At 50.9% G+C, this 16505-nt stretch overlaps 1 protein-coding gene across 1 annotated transcript in view; it reads left to right on the forward strand.

Annotated features, from left to right (window-relative positions):
- LOC131094408 (tensin-2-like) overlaps positions 1–8457 on the forward strand; it is a 15780-nt gene extending 7323 nt beyond the window's left edge. Inside the window, 1 exon segment of the mRNA XM_058042000.1 lies at positions 8334–8457. Within this exon segment, the coding sequence (XP_057897983.1) occupies positions 8334–8457 (124 nt within the window).
- The last annotated feature ends 8048 nt before the right edge of the window (positions 8458–16505 follow it).

Raw genomic sequence — 16505 nt, forward strand, 5'->3', positions numbered from 1 at the left:
AAAAGTAAAATGATAGATTATTGTAATCATTGGTGGCCTGAATATGAGATTGGGGAAGCGGGATGGCCGGTGAATGGTACACTGGAATTGGGGATAATGGAATCTTTGATGCCATTTTTAAGGAGAAATGAGAAATGGGATGAAATACCATTTTTGGATTTGTTTTTCGTTTTATATCGGAAAGAGGAATGGCAAAAGGAATGTGGTATCTTGGTTTTAGAAGTGAATGATGAAAGGGAGTGTGTGGGATGTAAAGAAAGAAAGGAGCGTAATTTGTATCCTTCAGTTGAGGAAGATTTGTCTTATTGTATAGCACTTCCAAGGGTTCCAGTTGCTCCTAATATGCCCCCTGCTCCCCCTGCGGATATATCTATAAAAATGGGATCTAGTGAGAGTGATACTGATGGTATCACTCTCATGGTGATGGTGAAAAGAATGAGAGTGTTAAAAGAACTCTGTTAGCAGGGCGGACTCACAAGGGAAGGAAGGGGCAGAAGGGGCCACAGTTAATTGCGCCGTTAAGGGAAGCTGTGGGACCGCAGGGAGAAAGGATACTTATAAAGGTGCCTTTATCCCCCGGGGATTTGGTAATATGGAAGCAATCAGCGGGCAGTTATCAGGAGGATTCTGAAAGGGTGGCAAGGGTGGTTAAAATGGTAATAAAGACTCAGAATCCGTACTGGAATGATTTACAGGTATTATTAGATACTATAACATGGGGAGGTTGGATCCAAACCAGTGTGCGTTTTGCCAACAATTGGGGCACTGGAAAAATGAATGCCCGGTTAGAGGAGGTATGGGCATGGGAAACATGGGATTAAGGACAGGTTCAATGGGGAATGCTCCTGTGGGAGGATTCACGGGAGGACCAGCAGAAGTCGCTCAAGCACTAGTTTTGGGAAACTATCAGAATCAAAGCTGACTAGAAAAGGATTTAAGGGTAGTTTTAGAAATAGATGGAAAGGATCAAGAATTTATGGTAGACACTGGAGCTACTTATTCTGTACTCAATAGACGATTGGGACCTTTGAGTGACACAACGGTACAGGTGGTGGGGGGCAACAGGGAAGCTAGAGGAACAACCATTTTTACAACCTTTAAATCTTAGGTTTGGGGGGAAGGAATTAGATCACCAATTTTTGTATATGCCAAACTGCCCCACACCCCTTCTTGGCAGAGACCTGTTGTCCCAACTTAATGTGAAAATAATATTTGAAGGGGGAAGGGTGAAATTGGAAATACCTGAGGAACAAATAGCAGGCATTTTTGTGATCAAGGAAGTGGATGCCTCTCCTATTCCAGAAGAAATTGAGCAGGCTGTAGTACCCTGGGTATGGGAGTCAGGGGTCCCTGGAAAATCTAAAGCTGCGCAGCCAGTAAAGGTGGAACTAAAGGAAGGGGCCCGACCAGTGAGGATAAAGCAATACCCCTTGAAGCTTGAGGCAAGGAGGGGAGTAGCCCCGTTAATTAAACAATTTTTGGTTCAAGGAATATTACAGGAATGTGAATCAGAGTATAATACTCCAATTTTTCCAGTAAAGAAACCTAATGGTAAGTACCGTTTGGTACAGGACTTAAGGGCTATTAATGAAATAGTGAAAGACATACATCCAGTTGTTGCTAATCCTTATACCTTGTTAACATCTGTATCTGAGGAGTTTAAATGGTTCTCAGTGATTGACCTTAAAGATGCCTTCTTCTGCATCCCACTGCCAGTAGAGAGTAAGAAATATTTTGCCTTCGAGTGGAAGAGTCCTGATTTTGGGAGAAAGAAGCAGCTTACGTGGATGAGACTCCCACAGGGATTTAAATGCTCCCCTACTATTTTTGGAAACCAACTGGCCAAGGAGCTGGAGGAATGGAAGATAACCCACGTAACAATATCCCCATCCTTGTATGTAGTCCTGCAGTACGTGGACGACATTTTTCTGGCTACTAAGGAAAGGGAAATGTGTGTGGAATTAACAATTAAATTACTCAACATGCTTGGCCAAGCAGGGTATCAGGTTTCAAAGGAAAAAGCTCAATTGGTCAAAAATAGCGTTATTTACCTCGGTTGTGAGATCACACAAGGGCAGAGACATTTGGGAGTAAACCGAATAGAGGCAATATGTGCTATTCCTTTGCCTCGTAACCATCAGGAATTGAGATCTTTTCTAGGAATGGTGGGATGGTGTCGACTGTGGATCATGAATTTCGGTCTCCTAGCCAAGCCACTTTATGAGGCCTTGAAGCAGCATCGGTTGGAGTGGACAACACAGCAAAAGAAGGCCTTCCAGGAATTGAAGCAGGCACTAAAGGAGGCCCCAGCCCTAGGACTCCCTGACCTGACCAAGGAATTCCAGTTGTACGTGAATGAGAGGCAAAAACTGGCATGGGGGTCCTCACCCAGAAGGTGGGATCCTGGAAGAGGCCAGTGGGATACTTCTCTAAACAACTGGTAAGTTCGGTAAGTTCCGGGTGGCCCTCATGTTTACGAGCCGTGGAGGCAAAAATAATTCTTATTCAAGAGGCCCGGAAATTGACTTTGGGGGCAAAAATGAAAGTGTTTGTTCCCCATATGGTCATGGCCGTTTTGGAGCAAAAGGGGGGTCACTGGCTATCATCCAGTCGAATGTTGCAATACCAGGCCATCCTGAGAGAACAGGATGATATTGAAATAAGGACTATTAATCATGTTAATCCAGCAGAGTTTTTACGCCGTGACCAGGAGGCTGGGGGACTGGTGCACGATTGCGTAGAGGTAATTGAACAAGTATATGCCAGCAGACTCGACCTAAAGGATGAACCATTGGAAGAACCTGAATGGGAACTATACACTGATGGATCCAGTTTTGTCGAGAATGGGACTCGCTATGCCGGGTATGCAGTGGTAACATTGGATCAGGTAATAGAGGCAAAGGCTTTGTTACCTGGAACTTCGGCCCAGAAGGCAGAGGTGATTGGACTCACCAGAGCCCTGTATTTGAGCAAGGACAAAAGGGTTAATATCTGGACAGATTCTAAATATGCCTTTCGTGTGGTTCATGTACATGGGGCGTTATGGAAGGAAAGGGGGCTTTTGAATTCACAGGGAACCAACATCAAGCACCAGGACGAAGTGCTACAGCTACTGGATGCGGCACACAGTCCCAAAGCAGTTGCAGTAATGCATGTTAGAGGACATCAGACTGCGGAAGGAGACGTTTACAGAGGAAATCGATTTGCTGATGTTACAGCACAGCAAGTGGCACGGGAAGTATGGACTCAAATGGCATTGGTACCGGTAAGAACAAATCCGGCTACCCCATACCTGAATCAGGAGCCCAAATATTCAATAGAAGATGGAAAACTAATAAACTTGCTAGGGGCACAGAAGAATCAACTTGGGTGGTATGTTACACCAATGGGACAAATAGTGGTACCTACCCGCATAATGAAATTTATTTTGGAATCAGAACATAATAAATGTCATTGGGGGGCAGAAGTATTGGTAAAATTTTTGAAGAATGAGATAATCTCTAATCAGATGTTAACAATGGCAAAAAGAGTTAATGCAATGTGCCCGGTATGTTTGAAAAATAATCCAGTAGTTAGGAGACAAATACAAATGGGAAAGTTGCAAGTTGGGCCACAACCAGGAGATTACTGGCAAGTTGATTTTTCCGAATTGCCTAGGGCACAGGGATACAGATACTTGTTAGTGTACAAATGTACGTTCTCAGGATGGCCAGAAGCTTTTCCATGTAGAACTAATCAGGCTAAGGAGGTGGTAAAAACCTTGTTAAAAGAAATAATACCAAGATTTGGAGTACCTTTAGGATTGTCATCAGATAGGGGTCCGCATTTTATAGCTGGGGTAGTGCAGGAATTAACACGAATGTTAGATATGACCTGGAATTTGCATACCCCCTGGAGACCTCAGTCTAGTGGGCAGGTGGAAAGGATGAATCAAACCCTGAAAGGACAAATCAAAAAGATTTGCCAGGAAGCTAAACTGCACTGGCCCCAAGCTTTGCCTTTGGCCCTACTCAGGATTCGAATTAAACCAAGGGAAAAGGTAGGCGTAAGTCCATATGAGATATTATATGGCAAACCATATCATGCAACTGTATTAAAGGGGAGGTACATGTGAGTGGGGACCAGGCGATTGCAGAGTATGTTATGTCACTTAATAGGATCTTGAATTCTTTAAGAAATACATTACAGTGGAATAGACCGCTCACGCTGGAGAATTCTGTCCACGACATCCAGCCTGGGGACCAGGTGTACGTCAAGAAGTGGATCACGGATCCGCTACAGGAATCATGGAGCGGACCCCACCAGGTGATGATGGCGACCTACACGGCGGTGAAGGTCCAGGGGATGGATGCTTGGATCCATTACACCAGGGTAAAGAAGGCACCGTTCCAATGGGAAACCCAGATAGTGTCTCCAACCCGGATGATCTTCCGCTCAAAGCCGCCTTCTTAATTATATTACTGCTAGTGATCATGAGACTATTACCCGTTCAAGGGTCTACTCTAGTACAGGTTGAAGAAACAAAGGTTACAGTCATGGAAGGGATGGATGTTCAATTAACTTGTGTTATCTTTGACAGCCAGAAAGTTGAGGCCGGTGAAGTTATTGCAATATGGCAACGGGGGTCTGAAAGAAGCCGAGGCAAGATAGGAGTCGGTTGGGATCAGGATAAACAACAAGGAAACACGGTACTGAATCTTACCAAGGTAACCACAAACGATACGGGAGAATATACATGTTTGGTCAAAATACGGGATAGTTTTGATTACAAAAGAGTGAGTATGAGGGTTTTGCCATGGACAGGGGATCGTGCTGAAAACATAAAGGTTAATCCAGTATCAATGGCAGTGGACATGTGGGATGGGCCACCTCTCAGAATAAATTGTTCCTTCCTAGTAAGATCAAGATATCAAAGGAACCTTCGGGTCAAATGGTGGAAGCAAAATAGGGAACTGACCTGGGACAGAATAGAGGACGGGACCAGTTGGTGGGGGAAGGAAGGCAAAGGTTGTGGGTGGTCAAATGTCACTAATCCTAGAATAGGAAATGCATGGTGGAGGCATGACAGAATGATGTTATCCTTACAGAGACACGGTAGAAGGAGTAGATGGGAGGTTAATGATACAATAGAACGAAATACTGAGCAGGAAAATTTAGTAGTAAGATTAATCAGAGATTTTGGGATCATGCAGAATGTGACTAAAATAACAGCTTGCCTGCCATTACCACAGGCTGCAGGTGAACCAATTCCCTGGGGAATAATACCGGTAACCAAAATGCCTGAAACATTCAAGAATGTTTCATGGTCCTGCCAGTCAGTTCCCAAACCAGTAGATGTATGGAGGGATTCGTGTATGACCATTCGGGCTATGACTAGAGAGGAATGTGAAAAGAAATCTAATCATTATGGTTGGATTCAAAATACCAGGAGGTGTTTAATTGCAACCCCAATAGATGAGCCATGCAATACAGTACGAATAAGAACGAAATCCCAACGAAATGAGATGAGTTGCCAGAATGTCACACAGAATTTTGACACCTGGAATAGTTGGAAGACATTATGGGGACCTAGTGTTTTGGAACACTATAATTACCTTGGGGAAGTACAATGGTGCATCCAATGGTCAGGAGTAAAGAATCAGTCACATTATAGGGCCCTTATCACGTCTACATCTTCCCGAGAGTTCAGACCGCAGAAAGAGGATTGGAATTTTACTGAGGTTTTTACATGTGATACACCGGAAGACCGAATTGGATTGGTACTGGTGAAAATGGCATTAAAGTGGGGATGCGAGTGTAGGGGGTATGATCACACGGTTAGCAGAGAGTCCATGGATGGACCTATAGATTGCAGATATACTACTGTGCACAGCCCTGGAAATTTAGTCTGGGTGTTGGGACAGGGACAGTGGACCACACATTTACCTCTAGATGGATCAGTAACACAAATCACCCTAGGGGTTCCCACATTGTGTCCATACTGGAAACAAAATAGATTGGTCCAACGGAAAGGACTCAGAAAGAGGGAAGAATCCCTAGAGGAGCAGTGGCATGAACCTGGCTCAGGAGTACAATTTGGATGGATATTGGAGTCATTATTCCCTCCGGTAGCGACATATCGAAACAGGGAAATGCTCAACAATTTGTTAGGACAGACAGAAAGGTTGGCAGCAGCTACTAAGAAGGGATTTAAAGATCTAAATTTGCAATTGCAAGCTACATCAAGAATGACCCTACAAAACAGAATGGCATTGGATTTGCTACTGTTAAAGGAACATGGAGTTTGTGGTTACCTGAGTAGGAGAATAGATCATTGCTGTGTACACATTCCAAATGTTACACTTGAAGTTGAGAAAGATATTTCTCAACTGGCAGAAGTGGAAACAAAAACCAAGGAAATTGAAAAGGAAGCACAGCATAATTGGATAGGAGCAGTATTTGATTCTTTGGGGCTTCACCTGTCTGGCTGGATTACATCTGCTATAAATATGTACTAATGTTTTTAGTATTTTTAGTGACTATATGGATTGTATATAGATGCCTCTTAGGTGTGATCAAAAAGGAAAAGAGGCGATCTCTCCGGTTGCTGAAGGCGATGACCCACGGGCGGCAGAATGAAGAACACTCCCCACCTCGTTATGAAGATGTTACTGTTGATTGAGCATCCTTGCAGCAGGACTGAAGGATGCTCAAAAGGGGGGGAAATGTTGGAAAAGAAATGAAATTTAGCAAAATATTTAATTATAGTGAGTTGTGTGTGAACTGGTTTGTTAAAAAGTAGTTTTGTAGCCGTTGAAAAGTGTGTTGAGTTTTGTGTGTAACCTAGGAGGTAGTCTTAGGGATTTAATAAATAATTAAACTAGTGCAGGAAAGTAAGAATGCTAACCTGTCTGGAGGCAGCATACAATGCTCTTAGAATAAGATAAGCAGAGGATTAATGATCTTGTTTGTGAACCCAGGAATGTATCACAAGGGGTCTGTGACCAGGCAAGGGGAACGGGGAAACTGTTTCTTGGAGACTTTGTTGTGAATTGCATGTATAAGAGGGAAGCACCCATACGTGAATTTGGGGGGCTCGGATTTTGGGACGTGAGTCCCCCAGTTCCCCGGGCCTTAATAAAGCACCCACAAAACTTATCCGAGTTTTGTGTCATTTATCAATCGGGCAACAACAGGAAGACTACAAAATCTTCATCAGACGACCTCCAAAAGACTTGTGCGACCACCAAACTGAGTGGTGGCGCATGCGCGGAAAAGGTGATAATGAGGGTGGAGATAGAAATATGACAAACCAAAAATGGGAGGAGATGGTATTAACACATGGCATGTAAGGGGGTAATTTTCACTCGGCAAGCTCATATGTGAGGTGGCACGAGTCCAAGAGCCCTTCACTCTGTACCCCACATTTTTTTTGCTTATGCGCTATTATTTGAACCAAATTATCCCTTATTTATATATTTCCTCAGCTATTCAATTAAAATTGCTGCTATATCAAATATTGTTTGGCTTTTTTTTATGATGGGAATATTGGGCAAACATAACACAGACAGCCAAAAAAGCTCCTTGTGGGCAGAGCTGGCAGCATCCGACCCCCAAATTGTGTCCAGTGCTGCCTTGTGTAGCCCAAAATCGCCAGTAGAGGCACTGGATGTTTGTGCACTGGGATGCTTTAGAACCATGGCTGAAATTTAGGAACCCTGGCCCTAATTACAATGTCTCCTTAATGGTCTGCAGCACCCAGAGCAGAACTGGGGCATTGGCCCAATCAGCTCCAATTTTGCCCCATTTTGCCCTCCCAAGGCACTGCTTCCAGCCTAGGCTCTCCCTGTGCTCTAGCTGCAGCTGTAGAGCCCTCAGAGCTGCGGCTCTGCTCTCCTTCTCCTCCTCCCCCTGTGGCTTCTGTGTAGGGACCAGCAGTGGCCCAGGAAGAGCAGGAACTCCAAACATGCTCTGGAGCCCCCTGAGGAGCCCTGGCAGAGTCAGCACCGAGTACCAGCTTTCCTCAAAGTGCCAGGGTAATTCAACATTTCCAGAGTGGCTGTGCCAGGGCTGAAGGAAGAAAACGGAGTGAAAGGCTGAGGGTTTGCAGGAATTTCGGTGTAAAGCCACTAGAGGGGCTGCTATGGACCCAAGACCTGCCTGGGGTCAGGTGCTGCCTTCCTTCCATTCAGGATCAGGGAGAGCAGTTGGAGGTGTTGCACAGGGCGTGTGCCAGGCCCTGGGACACTGCTACGCTGCCAGTGGGCTCTGTGATCCAACCTGCTGCCTTGGCAGCTTCTGCTCGCTGCTGGTGGTGGTGCCAGGAGCGATTGGTGCCCGTGAGTTTGCAAAAGGAGCGATTTCCCCTCCTCCCTCCCGTCTGAGGCCGCCATGGCCCCTGAGGGGATGGAGCTGGACCAGGGCGCCCCCTGCTGGCCGGGAGTACTCCCTGCAGCGCCCCCTGATGGCCGCAGTTAGAACTGCCACAAAAACCAACAGCCCTGAGCGGGAGGGAAAGTTCTGGGTTTTTGTTGTTTGTTCTGTTCTGGTTTATAAATTTCCCAGTAAAGACCTGTTATTCCTTTTCCTACACTTTGGCCTGGAAGCCCCACCATTTTTGAAATTAGAAAACATTTTTGACATGGGTCTTCATTCTATTCCAGGAACATTCCCACTTTCTTGGCTCATATTGCTTATAAACGAGATGTCAGCTCCTGAGCTGCAGTGTGGATGGGACAGACACCTATAGGGAAGACAGGATCAGGGACTTGGCCACATCATGCTCTGCCCTTTAAGCCACTTGGGCCACCAAGGGCCCTCTCCCCAGATGGCACTTCTGCTCACACAGCCACTCAGGAGCTGGCTTTGGCAGAGTGTCACACTGTCCCCAGTGTGCCATGGCTGACAGACTGATGGACAGACAGGGCCCTGTCTCACCAAAAGCAAGGCCTGACCCACCCCTGCCACACACAGGTGTTCCAAAATGTCTCCAGACATCACACTTTTCCATTCTCTGACACCCCACCATGTGCCATGGTCTGATCCCAACTGCTCTGGCAAAGGGGCAGGCTCCAGAACCCTCATAGGGCCTTCATGGCATCATTGTGGGATGATCACGGGAGAGAAGGGGTTTGGGAGGGGAGAAGAGGAGGGGAGAAGAGAATCCCGAGCCTTCTGAAGGCTGCTTTGGCCATCAGAGCGAGGAAGATCCAAGGCCGTGCCAGGTTACTCTGGGGTGTGAAACATGCTGGGAGGAGTGTTCAGGGTTTCTTACTTGTTGGGGGCTCTCCTAGGAAATTGTTCTTTTTGTGACTCTTTGGACTCTGAAACTTGTTGCTGTTGCTGGTGGTTTCATTCTCTCTTGTAGCTGTTTCAGGAAATTGTTCTTCTCTCAGTCCTTTGGGATCTTTCTCCCTTCACAACGAGGTTGAGGAGCAATTTTTTAGTGGCAGCACACACAAGAGTGGGTGTCCATGGGTGGGCACCCCCAGTGCCCCCCAGTGTCACAGCACATTCCCGTAGATGTCACCGGGTTCCTGTGGTCGCCCCTGGGGTCCCCGCAGCTCCGCGTAGGTCATCTGGGGATCCTGGAGGGTGGTGGCAGGGGGAGACACTGCGAGACACACGGGCTGTGGGATCTGGATGGGGTGACACTCGTGGGTGAGGTGTCCCTCTGTGTGTGTCCCCACCGTACTCACCCCCTGCTCTCTTGGTGACCATGGTGTGGGTGTACAGCACCTCTCCCTCCTCTGGGGGGGCTGGGGGATCCGGGGGGACCCTGAGGGAACAAAGGGGATGTGGGGGAAGAAATGGGAGGTCGTGGCGGTAGGGGTAAAAGGGGAGAGGGTGGGTTGAGCCCCCATTCACCTTTCCTGCTGCTTCCTGGCAGTTGCAGAGGAAAGAGGGGAGGGGTGACTGTGGGATCTGAGGGCTATGACCCCTCTTAGGAATCCTGAACAGCCAAGGGGCCCTCAATTTCCCACAGGACCCCCAAGCATCCCTGAGGTCCCCCAGAATTCATGAACATCCCCAGTGCCCCTGACCAACTCAGCCTCAAGAACCCAAAGCCCGGCAGAGACAGAGACACCCAAACACCCCCAAGGGAACCCCCAACATCCCTGCAGGACCCTCCAGCACCTCCCCAAACCCTAAAGGACCCCCAGACAAGGTCACAGTTCTGGGGCTGTGGGTGCTGTCTAATTGCTCCCCAACTCTATAGCTCCCTGGGACCCCTGTCTCCCCATTGTCATCCACCCATATGGTGCCACTGGTGCCAGGTCACAATGACACCCACAAGCAGATGCAGGAACAAAAGGGCCCAACCGACCTCTGCAGCCACTGCAAGAAACAGAGGGGGACACGATGTCAGGGTTACCCATCATTCCCGGGGTCCTGCACTCCCTGGTGACCCTGTGCGTCGCCACCTGTGTCCCTGTGTCCCCATGTTTTCACTGTCAGTGCCAGCTCAGGGCTGAGTGCCCAGAACACGCGGTGCCGTCCTGTCCCAGCTGGTTGGTGGCCACGTACTGGTAGGTGCCCGAATGTCCCACATTGATGGCTCTGAGCTCCAGGAGGGGACCCCAGCCAACCTCCTGCCCATTGTGCAGTCAGGTGAACGTGACAGGGGCTGAACCCACCTGCACCTAGCAGTGCAGGGTCATGGGGTCACCTGCACGCACCTGGTGTGACAGGGGACTGGGGGTGATGGTGGCATTGGCCACGGGTGCTGTGGGGACACAGACAGGGCTGAGGGCACAGGGAGGGGCTGGCAGCCGGTGTGGGTGGGTACGGACAGGGGGGGATGGGTGTGATGGGGGATGTCGGGGATGAGGTCACACCATGGAGGGGTGAGAGGACACAGGGCAGAGGTGGGGGGACACAAGCAAGGTGTCCGGGGGCCATGGAGGTGCCCAGGCAGGAGACCCAAGGGGTCTCTTGGGGCTCCCTGTACCCATCCTAGCACTCATTGCGCACCGTGACGCAGAGCCGGGCACTGCTCTTCCACATGGCCTCCCCTTGGAGAGCACCTGGCAGCTGTAATTCCCCGAGTGGGAGACCCCCACAGCGGGCGAAGACCCCTGCAGGCCCCCCACCACTTGCCCGTCCTGGTAGAACACGTGCAGGAGGGGGGCTCAGGGCCGCAGGGGCCTGGAGATGCTGAGGCAGTTGAGAGTGAGGGGGGAACCTACGGTGAGATCAGGGGGACCTTCCAGCACTTGCACCATGAAGAGCTCAGGGAAGGAGAGGGGAGGGAGATTTGTGACCCCAAGTTCCCTGGAAGGGGCTGGAGGTGTCAGGGTGGCAGCTCTGGGATGCTCACCATGCACTGTCACTGTCACCAGCGCAGACTCCTTCCACACCCAGTATTCCACCTGGCCTTTGCAGCTGTAGTGGCCACTGTGGTTCAGCTGCAGAGGGGACAGGGACAGCTCGGTGCTATCGGAGGACACCTCCAGATCTGTCTCCTTTTGGTAGAAGGACACCAAGGTGACCGTGTTGTTCCACCAGCCCTGGCAGCACAGTGTCACTGTGTCCCCCTCCAGTAGCGCCTGCCCCAGTGCCTGCAGTACCAGCCAGTCTCGGAGACAGAGAGGATTCATCACATCACATCACATCACATGACAGGGATCTGGAGGGTCCTGGTGAAATCGGGACCCCCACTGGGTCGCACTCAGTGCACCAGAGGTCATCAATTCCATCAACAGGATCCTCTCACTCTGGGATGCTCTGGGATGTCCGAGAGCAGGGGACAGGCTCTGGTAACACAGGAGGTGACCTATGGAGCAAAGACCACCAGGGGCCCTCAGGGATCTCGTGGGTCCCAGTCTGGGGACACCTAAACATCCCTCACCATTTGAGACTCTCAGGGGGGGACTGCGCCTGGTGCCAGGTCTGACACACCGGTAGGTGTCTTTCTTGGTGACAGTGATGTTTTCCTGTCCGTCCTGCACCCAGCGCTCCCTGTCCTTGTACCAGGTGGTAGCACTGGCAGTCCCCGAGCCCTGGCAGGTCAGTGTCACCCTGTCCCACAGCACCGCCGGCCTCCACGGGGACTCCACAATGAGCTGGGTGGTCTGGGCACCTGTGGGTGACAGGAGGACACCAGACTACCAGGGCCAGTGCAGGGCTGAGGACAGCAGAGTCGGGTCATGGCATCCCCCGAGGACTCACCAGCGAGGCTGAGGGTCTGGGCTGAAGGGGAGAAGGGACAGGGCTGGATGGGGGATGGCACTGCAGGGACAGCAGCACAAGGAATATGGGGTGTTGGGGCTGTCCCCAAAAGGTCTCCATGGGGGCATTGGTGTGGCACAGATGTCTCAAGGGCAGGGACACAGTGGCCAACCCATGCTCAGGGATGGGGACCCTGTGCTGACACTGGTCAACATCAGCAGCCCCAAAGCCACATCCCCATGGCCCTGCACCCATGGTCCCATTCCATTGGCACCTGTCTCCATGGCCTATCAGCGTGGTGCTTGTCCTCTTGTCCCTGTCCCTGCATCACTGTTTCCCTGTCCCCACAGCTGCCCCAGCCCCAAGGTTCCTTCTTCAACATCCTTGTCCCAACATCTCTATCCCCTGTCCCCACATCCCAGTTCCCCTATTTCTGAGCCCTGTTCCTGTCCCCAAAAGCCACCCCAGGACTCTGGTCACACTGGGCTCAATGCTCTGCTGACCCTGGGGACCTCAGGGGACCCCACAGCTCCCCTGTGCCCTGTCCTCTCCCCATGCCCGGGGTGTCAGGCCCGTGCCCAGGGGACTCACCCCACTGGAGCAGCGCCACCTTCCCAGCCATCCCGGTGTCCCCAGACATGTGCACTTGCTGTCACTCATTGCTGTGGCCACCGCTCCCCTGGCTGGTGACTCTTCGGATGAAGGGGAAGGAAGCGAGGTCACGTCCGTCCCCACGTGTAGGTAGCCCTTGGTGGGGGCAGGGTGGCCACAAGCTGGGCACAGGCCAGGGACATTCTGGGATAGTCTGGGGACATGGTTGGCGATGGTGTTGCCAGGAGTGGGGGGCTCAGGGGATGTGGGGAACCAAGGGTGGGTGTCCAGGGGAATTGGGGTCTCCATGCCTAGGGGGATTCAGGGATGGGAGTGCTGTGGAAACAAGGTCCCCAAGGATTTGGTGTCATGGCATGTGGGTGCCGGAGTTGGGGGTGCAGGGGGAAAAAGGGGACCCTTGGAAATAGGGGTTCTGGGGGAAGAAGCAGCCCATGGGATGGGCTCAAGGCAATGGTGGTGCTGGGCAATGGCAGTTCTGGGATAGAAGTCCCCAGGGAGGAGAGACCAAGGCAATGGGGGTCCCATGGTTGGGTTCCCAGGGGAATGGGGGTGCCAAGGATGCGCAGTGGCTGGGTGGGCACAGGGGTCACAGCTCCTTCCCAGGGTGCTTCAGAAATCGGGGTGACCCAGGGCCCAGCGCTGCCTCCCTGGGGTGCTCATTTCCTGGGGAAGTATCACATGGGGGTCCTGGGTTGCTGTGCCTCTGTGCCCACCCCTGCCCTTGACTTTTTCCTCTCTTTATTTCTCTTATTTCCCTATTTTCCTCACTTTTGTGCCATGTACCCCCATCCCCAGTTCCTGACACAGCAATCCTGGGAAACACCTGAGCAAAGAACAGGTTGGGGGCACCCAGGAGAGAGGGAAGATGGGGAGTGGGGGACGCAGGAAAGGGTGGGCAGGCTGTGGGGGATGGGGGTGTTGGGCTGTGTCCCCTCAACACTTTCACTTTCTTTTTCCTAGACAAGAAGGAAGAGGCCATTTGTGCTCAGTTTCTGATGGGAAAGGGGTGGGGTTCTGTCCTGGGGGACACATCAAGGGGGGTCCTGTCCTGAGAGAATCCTGTCCCAGGGGGTGACGTATCCTGGCATGGGGGGTCCTGTCCCAGAGGGTGACAGTTCCAGAAATGTCCCTGCACGTTCCTGGCCGGGTGCCTGTCCCAGGGATGGCACATCCTGGGGACCCCTGTCAATGCAAGGGTGGGGCCCAGCCATGGCCCAGCCCCTCTGCACAGGGATGGCCATTGCCCAGCCCTGCTCTGGCCAGCCCCAGGTGACAGTCAGGACCTGAGGGTCTTCCCTGCCCCCTTGGCTTTTATTCTGGCAGATTTAGAGCTGCTGCAGAGGCGAGAATTCTGTGGGTGGAAAAAGGCCTGCCTGTGGTTTCCTCAGCCCTGCAAGAAGCACAAGACCCAAAGACAGGCCAAGCAATGGCTCTGAGAGGGCCTTTGATGGTTTTCAGAGAAGGGCAGGCTGGAAACTCTCCCTGCAGGGGCAGCTGAGAGGGAAACAGTCCAGAAATGCAACAATTGATCACTTTGTCCCTTTGCCCAAGGGACTGAGAAAAACCACAAAACTACTGCAAGGACAACACAATCTGCTCAACAACCTGACCTGGACCCTCCTTCTTGAACAAAACCTCCAGCCCTTTGGAACCTCATGGAAAGAATGTGTGTGTTCTGGATGTGTACACCAGAAGAGAGGGGAAAGCGTGGAAATATTGAGCAGGGGCTGCACACGAGGGGCTGGGGAACAGGGGTGTCACAGCAGGAGCAGGGAGTGTCCATGCAGGGGAATTCAGGGCAGGCTGGAGTGGATTTACCAGGGAATCAGACCCTGGGGCACACACAGGCATTTCCACAGATTCCTGTGCACTGTCCCAAGGATAGACAGAGCTTCTCCCCTTCTTCAATGGGAAGTCAATCAGGTTTCAGGGTGGAAATGAGAAACACAGGGAGAGTTCCTAAATATGGGTCAAGAAAAGGTTTCCTTATGGGCTGGGTTGCTGCCCAGCAGGCAGGGAATAATCCCATGGAGCTGTTGGACACTCAGGGAGATAAAGCTGCTGTGGGATGCAGCAAGAGAACCAAAACTTCTCATTTCATTGTGATTTGTTTGTGTTTTTATTGTGAGGGATTTGTTGGGAAAGCAATGGATTCTATAAACCAGACCACTATATACCTTGTCAGATTGATTTTTGATGAGTTTGTTCTTTCTTGGGAAAATAATGCTTTTGCTTTTATTCTATAGATGTATAATTTTGTCTTAAGCAATTTGGCATCAGGTGTTGCCTGAGATGGAAGAGCAAATGGGGGGACCTGACCCAGGGGTGTGTGGAGCAGGGACACAGAAACTCCCAGGACAGCCCTGGGGTGCCCCAGGGTGGGGGCTGTGCTGGACCTTGGGTCACCCCAAAATCTGAGGCACTCCAGGAAGGAGCTTTGACCCCTGTGCCCACCCAGCCACTGCCCATCCCTGGCACCCCCCTTCCCCTGGGAACCCAACATTGTCCAGCAAAAGGGCAGGGGGTGAGTACGGGGAGGACACACACAGGAGGACACGTCACCCATGAGTTTTACCCCACCCAGATCCCACAGCCTGTGTGTCTCGCAGTGTCCCCCCGTGCCACCACCCTTCAGGATCCCCAGGTGACCTACGCGGAGCTGCGGGGACCCCAGGGGCGACCACAGGAACCCGGTGACATCTACGGGAATGTGCTGTGACACTGGGGGGCACTGGGGGTGCCCACCCATGGGCACCCACTCTTGTGTGTGCTGCCACTAAAATATTGCTCCTCAACCTCGTTGTGAAGGGAGAAAGATCCCAAAGGACTGAGAGAAGAACAATTTCCTGAAACAGCAACAAGAGAGAATGAAACCACCAGCAACAGCAACAAGTTTCAGAGTCCAAAGAGTCACAAAAAGAACAATTTCCTAGGAGAGCCCCCAACAAGTAAGAAACCCTGAACATTCCTCCCAGCATGTTTCACACCCCAGAGTAACCTGGCATGGCCTTGGATCTTCCTCGCTCTGATGGCCAAAGCATCCTTCAGAAGCCTCGGGATTCTCTTCTCCCCTCCTCTTCTCCCCTCCCAAACCCCTCCTCTCCCGTGATCATCCCACAATGATGCCATGAAGGCCCTGTGAGGGTTCTGGAGCCTGCCCCTTTGCCAGAGCAGTTAGGATCAGACCATGGCACATGGTGGGGTGTCAGAGACAGGAAAAGTGTGATGTCTGGAGACATTTTGGAACACCTGTGTGTGGCAGGGGTGGGTCAGGCCTTGCTTTTGGTGCGAGACAGTCCATCAGTCTGTCAGCCATGGCACACTGGGGATAGTATGACATTCTACCAAAGCCAGCTCCTGTGCGACGACATGAGCAGAAGTGCCATCTGGGGGGAGGGCCCTTGGTGTCCCAACTGGCTTAAAAGGAAGAGCATGAGACGGTCAAGTCCTTGACCATGTCTCCTCTTGAGGTCTCTGTCCCATCAACTCTGGAACCCAGAAGTTGGCAACTCTTTAACTGACATTTAAATTAGAAATGTCAGCCAAGGAAAGTGGGAACATTCCTGGAATGGAAAGAAGACCCATCTCGTACATTTTTAAATTTGGAAAATTATGTGGCTTCCAGGCCAAAGTGTAGGAAAAGGAATATCAGCTCTTTACTAAGAAATTTATAAACCAGAACAGAACAAACAACAGAAACCCAGAACTTTCCCTTCCACTCAGCGCTGTTCGTTTTTGTGGCA

The sequence above is a fragment of the Melospiza georgiana genome, chromosome 29 (genome assembly GCF_028018845.1).
Source record: "Melospiza georgiana isolate bMelGeo1 chromosome 29, bMelGeo1.pri, whole genome shotgun sequence".
Taxonomy (NCBI): domain Eukaryota; kingdom Metazoa; phylum Chordata; class Aves; order Passeriformes; family Passerellidae; genus Melospiza; species Melospiza georgiana.